Raw genomic sequence first — 19,296 nt, forward strand, 5'->3', positions numbered from 1 at the left:
TTTGTCGGCCGTGAAGCGGTGATCGTCTCAAAGTACGCTGCACTTCAGATGTTGATGAATGTATTCTGTCATATGTCATTAGTGATAAACATGGAAAAAACTAAAATAACGACAAAAATGTACCTAAATTCATGTTCATGTCTTGGCGAAAACAAGTTAAATCCTTTACACGCATGGATTTACCGGTGGGATGTTACGTCAAGCTTATTTTCCTACAGTGCAACACGGTACGGACAGCTGAAGACACAGTAGTAGGCCTACTGGACAGATGGTTCGTCAAGAAGCAGTTCCAGCAAAACAATTAATAAATGAATGCTAATAAATGTTGGAAAATGTACATGTTGTTTTTATGCCACTATTGACATACAACGAGAATTCAGCCCAGATACAAAGAAAGTGAACATATTGGTTCACACCTGCCTTCCACATCACAGCGAGCCATTTGATTCATGACTAATATGAAAACTATCACCTTGGGTTTTTTTTTTTGTGCTGCAGCAGCTGTTAATGAATCTCCTCCAGACGCCTACATATCGAAAACCTAGACCCGAGCGAGTCTTTACACGACCCGCAGAGAAAGGAAAGTCGGCTCCCGGTGTGATTACCGGCTCGGTGCAGCCAGACAGCGTGTCAGCCTGTGGCCTGGCCTCCTTTCCTTTCCTTGCCGAGTGTTGGATGGAGAGGTAATTGGAAGGAAAGGCAGAGGTGGATCCACGGCTTAACCTGAGCAGAGGCGGTAATGAGTGCCAGCTGCCGGGAGGCCTTTGCCTCAGGGCCACCAGGAGGCTGATCAGCCCGCTGAGTGTCATTCAGGAAGGCTATTTATGCCTTTTTTGCTCAAAAACAACTGCAATCAGAGAGGCATTATTTCACTGGATATCTTCTAAAAGGGGTGGTAGGTGACGTTTTTCACTGTTCTGCAGGAATGTAGGGGTTGATGTGGTTTTCAAGGAGCTCGGCTTGTGAGGTATCTGTGCGTTCTCATCCAGCATTCATAGCTATACCTACAAACAATAATGCGTATTAAATTCGTAGATGTCCCACGAAAACATTTTGTATGTTATCCACGTTATCATGAACGAGGATTTTTAGAAACTGCAGAAGCACACACAGAGTTTGAGGGAGGGAAGGTGGACGGGACTAACAAACGGTGATCTTTCAGCCTTGAAACGTTTCATCAACTGGAAAGGACTCCTAGAGGGCACTTCCTCAAGTTTTCTCCACTGGAATGGCAACTTAGAGGGCACTTAATCACCTTTTCCCCATTGTTAATTCATTCTTGGGAGCATTTCATCACACTTTCTCCACTGAAAGAACATCCAAAAAGGTACCTAATCTCATTTTCTCCACCGGAAGGGACTCCTACAGTGCACTTCATTGGATTCATCAACTGGAAAGGACTCCTAGTCAGCACTTCATCACGTTTTCTCCACTGGAAGGGCATCCTAAAGGGCACTTCATCACATTTTCTTTACTGGAATGGTATCTTATAGGACACTTTATCATGTTTTCTCCACTGGAGGGGCATCTTAGAGGGCACTCATCTTATTTTTGTCCCCTAGATGGGCAGCATGGAGGGCACTTCATCACATTTTCTCCACTGGAAGTAAAGAATGCTTATCCTTTTAAATAAAAAATCTCTTTCCTTTTAAGAAGCAGGATGTGATGCTTTTAATTGCTCCGGTTGTGTGTCGGCTCACAGCTTCATCAGTATTCCTCTTCCTCTGCCGCCGTGTCAGCGCTCATTTCCCTAACAGAAGGTGTCAGTTCTTTCAAACGCTGGATTTGTCATTTTGGAAAGAAAACAGTGTCTTTCTCACAGCTTGATGAGTCATTATGTTCCCCGGAAAAAAACGAGTGACAGGAGAAGCGATTAAAGATCCCACACACTGAGCACTCCATTCACACACACACACACACACACACACACACACGCACACACACACACACACACACACACACACACACACACGCACACACACACACACACACACACTCGGCAATGACAAGATTCCTACATTCATAAAAGCAGAAAGCAGAACTATCGTTTCAGTTTGTGATACTTGACTTGGAATAACTAGGTTGCTGTCTTGAGAATTGTTTTTTAATTTCTTTCTATGACTAATAACATAACACTAATAACATAGTGATTAACAACTGATTAACTGAGATCTGTGAACAAAGTGAGTTAAATTCACTGAAAAGAAGAAACAGATTTGACTAATTTGGAGGCGAAAACAACTGTGAACGTAAACATCCATCACAGTTTACAGACCCACTTCCTGTTTAAATGTTTTTTATTAGCAATATCTCCGGCGACCACAGAATAACAAGGTTTATTCATCAGGATTAAAATTCCACTCACTGTGACACTGATGAGACAAAAATGAATAAATCTCTGATAAATGCTTCGTAATTTCCCAAATTCAGAGGATGCAGACAAATTAAACACGTGCACCTGCTGCCTCTGTGTAGCGGCCAAAAAAAAACCGTTTATCGTCACTCTGTGCTTTAAATGGTTCGTCTGTTCAGATATTTCTTCCTCCTGTTGGAGAAGCTGAAACTAAGTCATTAAAAGTCCTCCAATCAGTGTGGGACAAATCCACAAAGTTCGTGTAACAGCCTGTCATGTTATGGAGATTAAGAACTTGAAAATGGGATCTTCCTTCAGTATATATATCTATATTTATATATATCTATATATATAAATATAGTTAACTTGAGTTCAGTTAACTCTTTAGTGTCTGTATGAGACATCTGGCTTGAAGCAAAAACAAAAACTGACTCGTACAGCAGCCTGCAGACACCTGGATAAATTGTCGACCTTGTACAACTTTGCGAACCAGGTTTTTGCAAACGTTTTTCATTCGGTCGTAGCAAGTGACGTAGTACATTGAATTAACTTTATTAAAAGTAACGTTGTACAAGAACATAATTTAAAGTCCAACAATGGCGTGTGAGAGGAATGGTTGTCGCGTCAAACAAACACAGGACTTTCACCAGGGAGGCCGCTGTCCGTGTCCCGTGTGAAAACAAAAGGGAACGCTAAGAACTTTACGTTGTTTACGTAATGTTTAGCCGATGCTACATGAGAAAGTCTGCTAAGTGTGGTTGTTATTTATTGACGCTGGTTACATTATGTTAATGTCCTCAAGTGACTTGAGTCAGCTGGCCTCTGCTGCATTGTGGGCAATGTAGGCAGCCATGTTTTGGGAGAATGTGGGGAATAAAAAACACGATATATTTTGTTCTGCTGCGTCAATTTGTATCCTTTTTAAAAACTGTCCATTGTCAGCTTTTTCCATGACCTTTAACCTCTTCTTCAATCTTTAACAAAGGATAATGGAAATGTAATTCTGATGTTTTTACATTATGCCGTGGTTGCAAATAAGTAGAATAAATAAATGCACTCTATCTAATTTCTCTGAGACTTTTCCAACGCTGACGCTGCAGAATTACAGCATGTTTTTTTCAATCTACCTCAGTCTTTCTGTACATTGACTTCTTTTGTCAGTGTTTATTAGCTCTTCTTCTGTGGTCTTGTACCTGTCAAAGTGGACAAAGAAGAAACAGCACTACACCTCTATGAGCCACCGCCTTGACTTTACACAGATAATTCTAACTGAAACTTTTCAGGTGACGCAATCAGGTAAAAATACAAAAGAAGTCCTGAACCTGTGAGAGCGTTAACGCATGTTTTGACAAGTCAATCTCAGAGCAACAGAGACTCCTCCGGTTATTCAAGTGTTTCTGGCACAGAAGAAGATGTGTTCACATCTGAAGGGAGAAGATGAAAACGTCTTAATGGAGCCGTGGCTCGGCAGACGGCGCTCCTCTTTTCCCTTCTCTGCACTGGAACCACCCGAGGCCGTTTCTCTTCCACAGATTGCTTGAAGAGCTCAATTGTGCTCAGCTAATGCATAACAAACAGACGGCGCTGAATGCAATCACTCCGGAGAGGCGTCTCCATCTCTTTTCTCGCCGCCTCTCTCTCTGAAATCAATCAAAATTGTGGTTTGTGGTTCCAGTGCTGCTATGCAGGAGGAGAAACGCTGCAGAGCGACGCAGTTATGGCCTGGCTCACAATCACTGCCAGAACAAAAGGGGGGAAATTAATTAACGTCACTTTGCGCCGCTTTCCCGGGGCTTTCATGGGTACAGTTGCCGTGACAACCCGTTAACGGTGAAGCACAGGTGCCGCCGCCGGCTATGACCAATATTCATGGCGGGAAGGTGCAGACGGCGGCGGTGTCATCTTTCCAAGTTTGTCAAGGTTATAAAAAGCAGCAGCGCTGGAATTAGACGGAGCAGCTGACGAGCTGCAGAGAGACGATCAGAGTCTGCAGCTCATTTACTGAAACATCCACAGTCATAGTTACATTTAACACAGAACAGGTGCTCTCTCACAGAATCTACCTGATGATTCAGACATTTCACAGTCCATGTAGGATGTTGTTTCTCATACCAGCATCAAAATGTTTGGCTGTTGTGTGTTCGGTTGTGACTCAAGATCACAATGTTCGTGATCCTTTCTTAATTCAGAAAGGATCACGAACATTCAAGATCAACGGGTGTTTCAGATGAACCAGTGACCGTGTTAACTGGTGACTCTCAGACGAATGCGTCCGTGGTTGCTCGTAGTGACGTAAACCGTTGGTAAATAATAAACACAGATATTTAAAACTGACTGAAGGCTTTTACCAGGACACCTACACGTTCGTTTGGTGTTTTCAAAAGCTGCCGTTGCTACGAGCAACCAGGAGAATCACCAGTCAACACGGTCACTTGTTAAAACAAAACAATTTATTAAACGTGTGGACGACCACTGGACTGTGTGTAGCTTCTTTCTAAAAGTGCATAAAGTGAAACCTCTGAGTCTATGTCATGGCCATCTTGGTTTCTTGCAACCAGTGAACAGGAAGTGACCATATATGGATTGAGGAGGAGTGATGTAGAGACGCTGTATACGTCTCTGGTGTCGACCTGTCAATCAGTGTGTAGCCCCGCCCCTAAAGCATCCCCTGCTTTATGGTCTGTTTGACTCTAAATGGAGCATCATTTACTAAATGAACATCATGCTGTATTGAAGAAGACTTGAAACTAGAGATTGAGACCATAAACTCATGTTTACAATGTTTACTGAGGGAATAAATCAAGAGAGAAGTAGAGTCATTTTCTCATAGACTTCTATACAACCAGAGGAGTCGCCCCCTGATGGACACTAGAGAGAATGCAGCTTTAAGACAGGAAGCATCGGATTCACTCGGCAGAACAGGAGGTTGCCGTCTGGATGCGTCTCATACAGACCATAAAGTAACCCTTGGCACGGTGGTATCAGACCAATATTGGCTTTCTGATTAACCAAGTTTGGCATTTATGTACTGCACTTTCTTGTTACTTATTTGGCAATTTATACAATTATACTGATATCATCAAAATGCTAATATTGACCGACAAAAGCTTTAATTCTATTTTACATTAAGTAAAATTCACGGTCGGATGGATTTCTAGCAGAAATGATGGTTTTCTGTCTGCAGTTTCAGCCGTTCAACAGTCTGATTTCAAACATGGCTGCTATCAAAAGATCTGTTATAAACTGTAGTGAGCTTGTTTTAATACTGTTGGACAGAGATATGTTTGAGATGAACATAAATAGAAAAAGAGTATTTCCTGTGTTCATGTTATTAATCAATCCCTGTCGTTTTCCTTTCAGAATAAAGCTCTGTAACAGCAGACACATCTCCTTTGTTCTCAGATTGCAGATCATTTAATTGATTCTCTCTGTTGATATCCAGTCAGACCACAAAGCGTCTTTTATCTTCCCTCATCTTCACAGGGTTTCTGTTGCAGCTGCTCAGTTTGATTGGACTCTGTGAGGAAATCAGGGCCCCGGTGTTTGTTTTAGGGCCAATAAATTCACATCTGACAAACCGCTGTGGAGATCCTCCGGCCACACAGAAGACGAGTGGAACTGTAAATCCCCTCCAGAGCCCAGCGGAATGATTGGCATTTCATTTAGACGCCGACACCGGCGGACAAGCTCAATCTGCAGGAGTCTGCTGACTCAGTTGAGTGATCGTGTTTTGCCCGAGCCGACGTCGAGTTTAGTGGTTTTAATTTGAGCCTCGGATGAATGAGATCAGAGGAAGATAGCGACAGAGAGGAGGGATGATCTGATCCTCTGTGTGACACACGAGTCTCAGATGTTTGTGGAAAAAGATAAGAAAGGATCAAAGGGTAAAAATAATTAGTCATATAAATGATAATACTCCTACTGTGCTGTACTGCAGTTAACTCATTAAGTTAGATCAAGATGATTAGACTACGAATGATTCATTTTTCTTTTATTTGTTTCTCCAATCCTGATTATAAATGTTTTTATCTTTTTTTGGTCTTATTTTTGTCGACTGAGGACACAGAGGCAGAACAGGTCGAAGAAAAATGACTTTAATAAATCAATGTTTGAATTAACAAGCAGGAAGTCCAAACAAGCAAACAAATCCAACAAATGAGCAAAGCAGGTCAGAGCACAGGCAGCAGATATCAGGCAGAATACAGATACAGATAAAGATAAAGATATACGTGCAGGTGCGGTTAGAGGTACAAGTACAAATTTGTATACAAATACAAATGCAGATACAGTAACAGAAGCAGATGCAGTTAGAGACACAGATGCAGATATAAAAACAGGTGCAGATAGACATAGAGATACAGATGCAGAAGCAGATGAAGATTATCTGATGAGGATAAAGATATACATGCAGGTGCGGGTTTAGAGGTACAGGTACAAATGTAGATACATTAACAGGTGCAGATGCAGATAATCTGCACCTACAGGTACAAATACAAATGCGAACACATATACAATCGCAAATAAAGTTGCAGATATAAATACAGGTGCAGATTCCTTCCACTCGTTCTTAGTGGACTTTCTCGTGTGTTATAATCGTTGTTATATAACGTAACTTTCAATAACGGTCGCTCGATATACTTCATCCCTCTGCGCATGTCTCGTTGTAGTACATCGCTCGCTGAATGTGAAAACTGTCCACATTCAACGTAAACAAAACGTTCAACACCAACATGTCTTCCTGGTGACTGGGCTGCAGGTCAACAGGTGAGTAAATGTCACTTCCCTCCAGGCCTCCGCTGTTTTGTGCCGCGTGTTCAATGAGAAGTCAACGTTGATTTATTTGTCAAATAACTTGCGTACTTAGGTAACGCCACTTTCGTAGTTATTTGAACTCCAACTAACATCTTTTCCTAAACCTAACTGAGTAGTTTTGTTGCCTAAACCTGATTAATTGGGGATTGGATGTTGCATGAATGATGTGGTGGCAATGTTTCATCAGTTGTGAATGGGTGAATGATATGTATTCATGTAAGTCGATAAAAGCGTCTGCTAAATGACTGTGATGTAATGTAATGTAAATGTAAGTTGCTTCCTGTGAAGATGTAAGTTTATTTTGAAAAGACTGTATTCATGTAACGACACGTGTGGCTGGAGTAACTTTTTCGTAAGATATGCTTGTATGAGGATACGTTGCAACATGAAAACTCTAAATCACAACATCTTGCTGTGAGAATTTTGATAAAATAAAACAAACTATCAAATAAATAGCAGTACACACCATGAAAAAGCTGGTTAACTAAATGGAAGTGAAATGATTAAGAAGCTGGGATTTCAAATTGAAGGCTTTACAATAATATAACTTCTCCTGTTTGTATTTAAACTTTTTCACCAGTTTGATGCGAAAACGCAGTGCGGGAAATACGGAAAATCCGCGCAAAATATGAAAATTATACGTGTTGCCGTGTTCAATTTTCGTTATAAAAATTTTAATGAAAAATACTGAATACAGCTGGTGTCCACTCCCCTCAACAAGAAACCTATCCAGCTAGCTAACGTTTATTCACACATTAAAGTAATCGGACCCCAAAATTTACGGTAAACTCAGTACAGAGTAATGTTTCCTCCACGAGCAAATTCACTTAATACAATGATAGAAAATTTGGCCCTTAGTCTTTGCTCAAAAATACAAAAAAATGTCTCATAAATATTGTTGTCTATTTCCCTATTTTACGAGGAATGTAATAAATAAACGTTCACTTGAACCATTTTAGTCGTTTTAATATTAATAATGGAAAAAATCACCAGTTTGTAGGGTTTTTTGTTTTTGTGTGTTTTTTGAGACAGAATACCAGTTCATTCAGGTTTCATGAAAACTTTATTTATAGAAAAAACAAAAGGATAAATGTGAGGTGCTGCAGGCCACAACGACAACACAGCTGTGTTTCATTTAAAAACGTTAAAACTGGATTGAGATGATCGTAAAAATGACAACTAAACAACTGAGCTGTTATCAAAGATGGAAAAAAAAGAGTTTAAATCAAACTAAATACTATCAATCTACTGCATTAAACACAGTTTCACTCACTAGGATAATAAACACATTGTGAAACAAAACAGGAGTTTACAGCTAAACAGGAAGTGCAGAATAAGATTATATATAATGACAGCAATACATAAGCTAAACTTCTACAGAAAATATGAAGAGCATCTGATGAAAGCTGTGACCTCAGTGTGCTCACTGAACTTCAAAAGAAACTATGAATATCAAGCAGCAAAACTGGACATGAAAAAAAAATTAAAACATTCATACGCCAAAATTCAGCAGCGCTCAAAAGGCTTTGAAGCCGCAGACACCTCGTCTTCTCAGACCGCCTTAAATCCACCACATTCCCTTTCAGAGGAGAAATCTCAGCCTCATGTCTAAAATACGAAAATCATTCTAAGCTTTGCGTCACAACTTGTTATAAAATGCAGCGTTGCAATAAAGTTCATGCAAAGTTTTTAACACCTGCTGCTCGATCAAACTTAAAGCTGCAATTGACAAAGATTTGTTGTTCGGCAGAGCCTTTAGTCGAATCCCACAAAACTTTATTTAGTGAACAGTTTCCAAAGATACCAAAATCTGTCAGGATGAATTTGGGGGAGAAATGTGTTTAAAATGACTCAGTAGACATAATGAATGTTCAGCCACGTCTCATGGAAGTTCGTGAAACCCAATCTATTGGTTTCTTGTACATCGATACGTATTGTCTGTTTTTTTCCTGTTGCTCAGCACAAAAATAAAACCAATGGAAAGTCAATTAAGAGCGTTATTCGTGGTTGAGACACAAATAAAATGCATTCAAGTGACTAAGTGACCTTCAGAGCAAGTGACGTAGTTAATAATATCCAAAAAAGACTACCAAGATCAGGTGGGAGGGGTCTAACAAGCAAGACTGTCAACCAAAGACCGGTGTTCGACACCTCGTTTTGGATTCATGGTAGTGGTTTTTTTGCCTAAACCTTAGCCCAACCATGATTTTCTTCCTTTACTTAAAGTGGTTTTGTTGCCTAAACCTAGAAGAACCTAGAAGAAAGTCAAAATAATTTGTGTCCCTGAGCACAAAACCAATAGATTTTATTTTGTGACTATTGTGACTGTGTTGGATTATATATATAATATTCTCTATGATGCAGATGGGGAAAAAGCGGGTCTGGAAAAATGTATTTAAGTAGTTGAGGAGGTTAAGGGACTGAAGTCTAACCTAACCTTTGAATTCATGTTTTCATTGACGTTTGAACGACGTCTACCTGTAAAGCAGCCTGTTCCTCACCTTTTTAAAAGGTATTTAGTATGTTATGTGATATTGTACTTATAGTTTTACATGATTTAGGTCTGATTATCACTCGTTTACTTATGTAACTGAAATTTGATGCTAATTTGCTAACCGCTAAGCCCTACATGACTAACTCTCTGCCCATGAGCTTTCCATTCAGTGTTTATGAAATGAATGCTGGGTAATGAAGTCCCAGACTTTGCTGGTGCAGCAGCTTTGTCGCCTATTTAAAAAGTTAGTCTCCTTCCTGTTATTTTGCATCCAGAAACCAGTCTGACGTTGCTTTTTGTTTCCTCTCCAGGCGTCTCAGAGACCAGCTGAGTCCTGCACCGACCACATTTTTTTACCTCCCCAGTTCTGGCAGTAGGTTCAACATTATATGTACATCCAGGTAAAAGATCAACACACGAAGTGCAGATCAACATTCATCATCCTTTTTCAACCCTTTCTTTTTTCTTTCGAGCCAATCGTTTCCAAATAAACCATTTACCTGCACCGTGACTCTGGTTACTGTACTTGGTATCTCACACCTCTGAAATTTGGACTCACAAAGTCTAAACCTGATTTTCTTCTTAGTGCATTCGACAATGAGATTCTCACATTCATGTCAAGTTGATAACACAGATAACACCTGACAGAGTAAAGTGACTTGAATCAACACCCTGAAAATAGATTTTAATAAATAACCAGTGTCAAAATCTTCCATTTTAAAACATTCTAGCAAAATAAATATGTCCATCATCGATGTCGACCAATCACAGACCTTCTCTCTAAATCCTCAGCATCACATGCTTTCTCCAGTGTCCCGCCTTCAGCTTCGTTTCGCGTCCGATCTACTTCCTGTAATCCTCTTCTCCTATCCGGGTGGCGCCGGCCTCCTCCACGGGCCCCTCCCTCTTGGTTTCCATGGCGACCTCGGTGTAGGCCACCGGCTTCTCCTCCACCGGCGCCTGGTTGTGGAGCTCTGCCTCGGCGCCCTCCTGGCCCTCGCCGACGGCTCTCTCCTTCTTCAGCTTGATGCGGAAGGTCTCCTTGTTCGGCGCTTTCTTGGCGATGTTCTCCTTCAGCCGCTCGCCGGACTGCTTCAGCCGCTCGCCGGCCTGGTGCATCTTGTCCCTCCGCTCCGGCGGCATGACCTTCTCGCCTAGGTGGTGGAACTTGGTGCCCAGGTTGCCTTTGGTTTTGCTCATGTTTTCCTTGGAGAAGGCGGCCTTCAGGGTCTCCGTGCTCTTTGCCATGGATTTCTTGATGCGGGCGGCTCGCGAGGGGTCGGCCTCCTCCACGCTCAGGTACTCCTCGTCGGAGGAGAGGTCCACGGGGACGTCGTAGGAGTCCGGCTCGATCTCCAGCCCGTCCAGGCCGGATCCTTTGGTAGACTTAGTGACGGCCAGTGACGGGATCTCGGTCTCACCCTGCAGAGAATAAATCAGACGGGACAGTCAGGACAAGAGGTCCAGAGAGAGACAGCCGAGACCAGAAGAGGAATTAAAACCATTAAACCATCAGACCAAGGTATGCACCCCATTAACATCTCAAGGTCATCCTGGGCAATGTTGAAAATCTGATTTTCTTCATGGTAATATTGGGTTTCGCATCAACGAAGTAGATTAATTTCTCAGAATTGTAAACCAAAAAACAGACATTCCTGGTATTTTAAGCATAAAACTTTGTTAGTTGATTGTTGATCACAATTTAGAGGATAGATTTGCAGCTTGCAACAACAAAAAAGAATGAAATCTTGTGCTGCATGTAACCACAACTAGAGGCATTGTTTTAAGTATTTGTTTAATGTATAGTCTATAACTTTGTTTATTTTTTATTGCGCTGCAGTTGTTGCCAAATTGTGTCTCAACTGAAAGCAGCACTGGGGTTGAACGCATCCTGTTCATCCAACGACGGCAACTAAACATGAGTTTATGGTCTCAATCTCTAGTTTCAAGTCTTCTTCAATACAGCATGATGTTCATTTAGTAAATGATGCTCCATTTAGAGTCAAACAGACCATAAAGCAGGGGATGCTTTAGGGCGGAGCTACACACTGATTGACAGGTCGACACCAGAGACGTATACGGCGTCTCTACGTCACTCCTCCTCAGTCCAAATATGGTCACTTCCTGTTCACTGGTTGAGAAAAAGCCAAGATAGCTACGGCCAAAATATCTTTTTAATTGACTAACACAAAAATAACAGAGATCAAGGTGGACCTGCAGGGCTTCCTGTCTTTGTAGGCCAAAAATGCATTCTGGACATTTCTATGAAACTGATGTGTGAGAACAGAAGGTTATAAAACATAGTACTTTAAAGTTGAGTTCAGCAGAGTTTCCTTTTGAATCTTCTTACTTATTGTAGTGAACTCTTGTAAGTTTTCATCCCCTTGCTTTGTTAAGAAAGACCTCTCACTCTACTGGACACACAGAGATGAACCCGACACCCGTCTCCTCATCCGTCTCTTCTATCCATTATGGATAAATTACTGTGTTGCTCATTGATGCATCTCAAGATAGAAAACACGATATTCCTCTGAGAGAATGTGTCTGACCTGCAGCCTCTGAAAACACTGGCTTCTTCATGGGATCATGTTTTTCTATTTATACAGATGAGGAGAAACTGAGACTCATTCAGACAGGAAGCTGCTGGCAGGAACACAAGATGGCCGCTAACGACAACGACACCAACTGGTTTGAGTCTGGCCGATCCAGACTGAAACATCTCACCAACTATTGGATGGATTGTGACGACATGTGGTTCAGACATTCATGTTGCCGTCAGGATGATTTATAACTTTATAACTCTAGCGCCGTCATCAGGTCATAAAGTTATAAAGTCATTACTTTTATGGCCAAATACCATTTTGGCATTCGTGTCTAAACGGCTCATTAGCAAATGTTAGAATGCTAACAAGCTCAACGAATCAGAGATTATAGAAACGTTAACTGCTGCTGAGTGAAGTCAATGCTTCATGTGTTAAAGCTGCATTCTCTCTACTGTCGAGGGCAAAATCGCCAAACTCGAAGCTTCAAATGGCTGATTTAATATATATCATTAACACTGATATTTTATTTTCTTCCCTCTTTGTTACTTTTTAAATACATTACGAACCCTAATTTAAAAAATATAAACAGGATCGTCAGACGTTTCTTGATGTCTCTGAATGTTTCTTGGTGGCCGACTCGAACAAACCGGCTCCACCTGCTGCGCCCTACAGGTGACTTTGGATGTGAGAGCCAATTAATCCTAATTAAACCGCGGCCGCCTGCAACGATCACACTCATTAATCAGGGAGGAGTCGTCAGAGCGCGTCCAGACACTGAATGACACAATAATTACACCAGCGGGGGGATGTGGGTCAAGACAGGTAATAATAACCTCAGGTGGAGGAAGAGATATTACATTACCACACACACACACACACACACACACACACACACACACACACACACACACACACACACACACACACACACACACACTCACCAGTGTTCCTAAAGAATTAGCATAAGTTTCAACCAACGCAAGATATATTAAGTCTTGAACACACCAGCGAATGTTTTACCTGTCAACACATGAAATTACAGGAATGTTCTGTTCACGTTTTGGAAAATGTTGCAGTTAGAATATTCCAACCTTAATTTACAGAGAAGAAAAAGTACTCACATCCGTCACTGGTACTAATATACTACACTGTGAAAATACTCCATTACAAGTAAAACTCCTGCATTTAAACCTATATATATATATTTAATGTAGTTAAAGTAAAAATATTGATTGATGAGTAAAATGTTTTACTATTAAAACAGATTTTTCTGCTGCATTGGCTGGCTTAATCTACATCAATTCATCATATTCAATGAGATCATCATGTGTTTTTCTTTTTAGAAAGATCGAACAGCCTGTTTTCAGCTTTGTGACGGTGCATTCTCCAGCTGATCCAAGAGGCTTTTAAACAGTTTATTTATCTGAAGAAGTTGGAGGATTTTCTTCTTCATTCTTTGGTTTATCACAATTAAACATTCCTGAACGGTTCCCCTAAAAACCTTTGGAGAACTTGCAGACATGTCGGATGTTATGTCATGTGACCTCTTGTTTTACTTGTATTTGTGCCTTCGGGAAGTTTAACCCACAATCTTTTGTCATCGCTCAGCTTCTCTCAAACAAAAAGCAGGAAAGTCACAAACTAAAAACCCCATTAACGGCTGTGAAATGACACACTGTCCTCTAATGCCCAGTGTTGTGAACAACAGAGTGGCCCCGGGCGTCAAACCAGCAGACATTTATCTTTTTCTTATTACTGCCCCGGCCTTCATTATTCAGCCGCTGGCGACGGCCGCCTCTAACAAACCGCCTGTTGCTTCCTGGTCAAACGACCGCCAGCCCAAGCTCTATATTAGGAGATGAACGGAGGCCTCAGAATAACCGACAGCGCATCCGTCATGAGGAAACTCGACACTGGGACTGTCTCCTCTGCAGACAGACGGAGAGAAAGCCAGAGCCGCCCGGGACCAGAATGAGGAACTAGCCTTCATATCCGGGAACAGATACCAGGCGGCGGTAACTAGACTCTGGTTTGGTAATCTGAAGGCCTCAAATTCATCTACTGAACCTGGCCACGTTTACATGCACACTATTATTCTGAATATGACAATAAAGTGAATGTGATATGGTTCATGTACACATTAAGTTTGGATATTCTGAATTATTCTGATTGGATCATCTTCATATTAAAACATGTGTGATATGTTGATATTCTCCATGTTTTAGGATAATTCTTTGTTCATTCACTGTATGAGTCTCCATAGAGGTTTCTACATCTCTTTCCTGTTTACTAGCCAACAGTTTGTAAAGCTGGAGTAGAGATGCATGTCCAAAAGAACAGAAGGAAAAAAAACACTCCTACTGTTAAACATCATGAAGGACTTGGATATCAACAGGAACAAATATCCAAATGTCAGTAGCCGGTTAACCACGTTTAACAGCGTTAACCGCCACCTTGTAATAACGTTAACTTGTTACAACCTTTATTACCACGTTAACCACGTTTGATCAACGTTAACCACGACCGTTTAAAAACGTCATTATCCTGTTGCAACCTTATCTATAACCGTTTCACTATGTTCACCACGTTTAACAATGTTAACAATGTTAAAAACAATGTTAACAACGTTAACCATATTACAATGTTAACCATGTTGAACAAAGTTTACAACGTTTAGCAACATCAACCACGTTACAACATTACAATGCTTAACAACGTTAACCACATTATAACGTCAACCATGTTATAACATTTTCATTGTTAAACAACTTTAACCACGTCACTATGTTACCAGCGTTTAACAGCATTAACTATGCTTAACAACGTTAACCACGTTTGACAACGTAACCATGGTTTACAGCGTTAATGTTTAACAACGTTAACAATGTTACAACGTTAACCACCGCTGTCTAAAAACGTTAACTACTTGTACCAACTTTAACCGCCACCTTTTAATAAAGTAACGTACGTGTAACAATGTAAACCGCCGCGTTTAATAATGTTAACCGCGTCAAGACACTACTTGTTCCTCTAAGAAGTCCATTAATGCAGCTTTATAATTCCTAGTGTTCTATATATTTACACTACATTATATCGTATAATTCTATTCTTTGATCGGCATTATTATATTTAGATGTTTTAATTTGGTCTCATCTTTCATTATCTTTAGGTGTTTTAAGGGGCGGTCCTTGCAGCAGCAGGTCAGGATGATTGACAACCCCCCCCTCTATATGTTGAACCCCGTGATAAGCTGCCATGTCAGACCCTGATCCTGGCTGACGGCAGTTTATAGCGTGTCCCCGCTGGCAGAGAGGCTGAATGCTGTGAGGCCCAGAATAGGTCACTCTGTCAGGGATCCACAGCAGCTGTTAGCAGCACATAGCGGCCCCCGTTACTATTCTGAAGACTGGACGTTAAGGAGACCACATCTCCCTCCAATACACAACGAATGTATGTCTGCAGAGACGTAAAGACGACCGTTTGTCTCCGATCTTCAACATCATCAGGGGTTTTGTTTTAGAACGGTCATTTTTTAAAAGCTTTTCCAACTAGATGAGAAGAGTTTGAGAGAAACCTGAAGGAAAATGTCACTTACATTTCTAAATATGAAGCTCACAGGCACAAACTATGAGCTTTTAGGGGTCTAGGTAGAAAAACAAGACTTTAAACATGAGTTTCAGTATAGTGGTCCTCCAGTCACTATGAAACCGCATCCCTTAATTATTTACCTCTATTAATTTACAAATTCATAATGCTGTGATTTTTCATGGATTATCTGTACAATTTAAGTAAAAAACCCTAATACAAAAGAAATGAGATAAAAAAAACATCCCTTGATTTATACTTTAAAAGAATGTTAAAGTCAGGTAAAATGAATGAGAATCCAGCGATATTTTCCAAGTTTTGGCTGATTTTGATGGGTTTTTATTCCTTAACAATCTCTTAAATCCTGGATATAATCCATTAAAACTCTTAATATATCTTAATCTATTCATTTAGCTTCGAAATTGTGTTGCTATTTTGTAAATTTTAAGCTAATTTTACTTATTTAAACCTACTTTCATCTATCTATTCAGAATGAAAGTTATCTGTCAGTAGGGGCTTTCTGATGAGAGACAGAGGAGAGCAAATGAAGTAATCAGAGAGCAAAATTCAGCATTTCAGAGAATAAACAATTAAGAGAATTGGAAAAACTTGTTCAAAGAAAAGAATCGATAGCCAATTTGTCAACACTGGACTATTATCCTTCCCCAGGTTTGCTGTCAGTTAGTTTGGGATTGATTTAACACAAGTGTGATGGAATTATCAACTGAAATATTAAAGCTATTAAAACAAAGTTGTCACTCTCTGCAAGAAGAGACTTCAACTTGCACTCAAAATGCAGTTTTTATGGTGCTTTACCGGATTGTAATTAATCAAATTGCTTTAGATTAATTGTCATGTAGCAAAGCATCCATCCTCGATGCAGCTCACATTTTGACACCACCCTCCTCCTGTCTGACCAAAGCTGCAGGGAGGCCTTTGATCCGCGTAAAGAAAATCCTCAGAGTTCAGAGAAATGTATTTTTTCTGTTTTTCTGAATAATCCCAAAGTGCTCCACTTTAACGCCGTTATGAAGTCGGCCCACCTCTTTACCGACGACAGCCTCCTCAATCAACACAAGAGCCCCCAAAGTATTCTCACTCTCTTTGCACTTTTAAAGGACGTATCATGTGTCTATTTCTCAACGAGACATAACAGGAATATTTGTTTGTGCAAATGTTGATTTTTAGGCTCTAAAATGATTGTCTTTTCTATATAACGATGACAAGCGAACCATCCTGTTCTTCAGCTGACCTGATTAAGGTGGATGAGAGATTGGCCCACTCGACATAATGAGGATGCTTTCCTATAAATTGGCAGTGTGTCGGAGTGGAGGGCTCTTAAGCGTTGAACTTAGAGCACCCTTCATTTCCTCGCTGCTTCCAGCGCTTAATGAATTGAGTCAGACGTCATTTCGGCTAAGATCTCGCTGCTTGGCACTGAGTTCGTGCCGCCTGAGGGAATGAATCGACTTCATTTTTTATACTTAACTTAATTATGCTCCAGTTCCTCTTAAAGGGGAAACCTGGATGAGACCTGCAAGTCCAGAGTGGAGCTGCCCTGCCTCAGAATCCAAATAAAACACACAACTTTCTGCTAAACAATCGTTTTCAATTCACATTGAATAGTTCTGTTGTGGCACTGATATGAAGTGGGTGGGGCTTAGTTTGGCAAAGATGACATTGTGTACTTTCACCAATCAGGATTTAGCATCATGTGAATAAAAACGGGATCACAGTTTGTTTGTTTGACTGTTTAACTCTTCATAAACAAAACCTTTACATCGATTGTCTCGTATTTCATAATTTATATTTAATATTAAGAAGAAAACCGCAAGATTGCAAACCATATTTTCAGAGGCTTTATGGTCATTTTAACATAATTGGAACTAAAACACTAACTCACTTATCAGTTGATCTAATGGTCACTTTCCTTTAAAGCTTGTTCCTTAAAACAAAGCTTTTTCTACTTTAAACCAGGTTATGTTCAACAAACATTTAAATTATTTAGTTTATTCGTTTTAGGGGCTGAACATTTAGATTTGTTCCACTAATTCACACCCAAAATAAAAAATATAAATATCAGCTGCTAACTTTGCCAACTTTGAATCAGAATTAAAATCATTCGGCAATGTGTCATTCTGCTTTTCATCCAAACAATCACCTCTGATTTAAATTGAGAGAATTTATTTTGTTGGAATTTACTGGATTATCACTTGACTACTTCATATTCATATATTAAGTCGTGATTTTCTCTAATTGTATTTGCCCAACATGTGTTGCTATCCACTTCATTTATTTGCTTATTTTGTTTTACAATGTGTTACTAGGACCATATGCCTCCATGTGCGTTTATTTTGGAATAAAGAAAAGTCCGACCAAAACCAAATATTTCAATTTACAACATTAAAAATGTCTCACTTTGCAACACTGAAAAACAAGAATGCATTTTTACTCAATGAATGACTTGCTGTGATTAACCAGAAATTCAAACCATCTTGACATTTATCCAGTCCAGTATCACGGTTTGTGAAATAGTCATCGTAATTTATTGGTTTTGTGCACAGGGACAATAATTGTCTGTTTTTTGTGTCTATCAGGACAAACTGTTGCCTAAACCTAACTGTTGGTTTTGTTGTCTAAACCTAACTGTTGGTTTTGTTGCCTAAACCTAACTGTTGGTTTTGTTGACTTAACCTAACTGTTGGTTTTGTTGCTTAAACCTAACTGTTGGTTTTGTTGTCTAAACTGTTGGTTTTGTTGTCTAAACCTAACTGTTGGTTTTGTTGCTTAAACCTAACTGTTGGTTTTGTTGCCTAAACCTAACTGTTGGTTTTGTTGTCTAAACCTAACTGTTGGTTTTGTTGCCTAAACCTAACTGTTGGTTTTGTTGCCTAAACCTAACTCTTGGTTTTGTTGCTTGAACCTAACTCTTGGTTTTGTTGCCTAAACTAAAATTTTATTTAAAAATGGTTCCGAAACATGTTAAAAAAAAAACCAGAATATTGATGTCCCTGGTAACACAACCAATAGATTGCATTCCGTGACTATTCTACAAACTGCCATGGGACTGAGTTGCATTCAGAACACTTGCACTTGCTTACCTGATAGATGACAACGCGGAACTTGTTGCGGGTGAGCAGCTCGTCCTGCGTGGATTCAACCTTCTTGACACGAAGGTTTTGCTTCTCCACGCGCGCCCGCACCTCTTTGACATTGGCGCTGACCTTGCGGGTCTTCTGCAGGAGCTTCTCCACCGTGCCGCTGGTGTCGGTGTGGTCCTTGGCCAGTTTCAGGACGTCGCCCTGGATGGTCTTGATGTTGTTCTCCAGGTCCAGCTGACGCTCCTCCATGCGCTGCTGGCAGGACTGGACGTTGTCGATGATGCCGGCCACGCGCTCCAGCAGAGACAGGATGGTCAGGGCACTGATGGGGTTCCCGGACTCGTCCTCCACGCCGACGATCTCCAGCTTCTCCTGGACGCCTGCCGTGCGATACTTGTGCTGATCCAT

The 19,296-nt window shown here is 40.5% G+C and overlaps 1 protein-coding gene across 1 annotated transcript; it reads right to left on the reverse strand.

The window, feature by feature from the left end:
- Positions 1 to 10,502: 10,502 nt before the first annotated feature.
- cavin4a (caveolae associated protein 4a) lies at positions 10,503 to 19,296 on the reverse strand. Its single transcript, XM_054596401.1, has 2 exons — positions 18,889 to 19,296; positions 10,503 to 11,081 (listed from the first exon to the last, which is right to left on the reverse strand). The coding sequence occupies exons 1-2, from the start codon at positions 19,294 to 19,296 to the stop codon at positions 10,503 to 10,505; spliced, it is 987 nt and encodes a 328-aa protein (XP_054452376.1).

The sequence above is a fragment of the Anoplopoma fimbria genome, chromosome 3 (genome assembly GCF_027596085.1).
Source record: "Anoplopoma fimbria isolate UVic2021 breed Golden Eagle Sablefish chromosome 3, Afim_UVic_2022, whole genome shotgun sequence".
In the NCBI taxonomy this organism is placed as follows: Eukaryota; Metazoa; Chordata; class Actinopteri; order Perciformes; family Anoplopomatidae; genus Anoplopoma; species Anoplopoma fimbria.

Coding starts and splice junctions, on each gene's coding strand:
- cavin4a (XM_054596401.1), bottom strand. CDS start 19,296: ATGGATCAGCACAAGTATCGCACGGCAGGCGTCCAGGAGAAGCTGGAG. Junction 11,082..18,888: donor TCCGCGTTGTCATCTATCAG/GTAAGCAAGTGC, acceptor TATTCTCTGCAG/GGTGAGACCGAGATCCCGTC.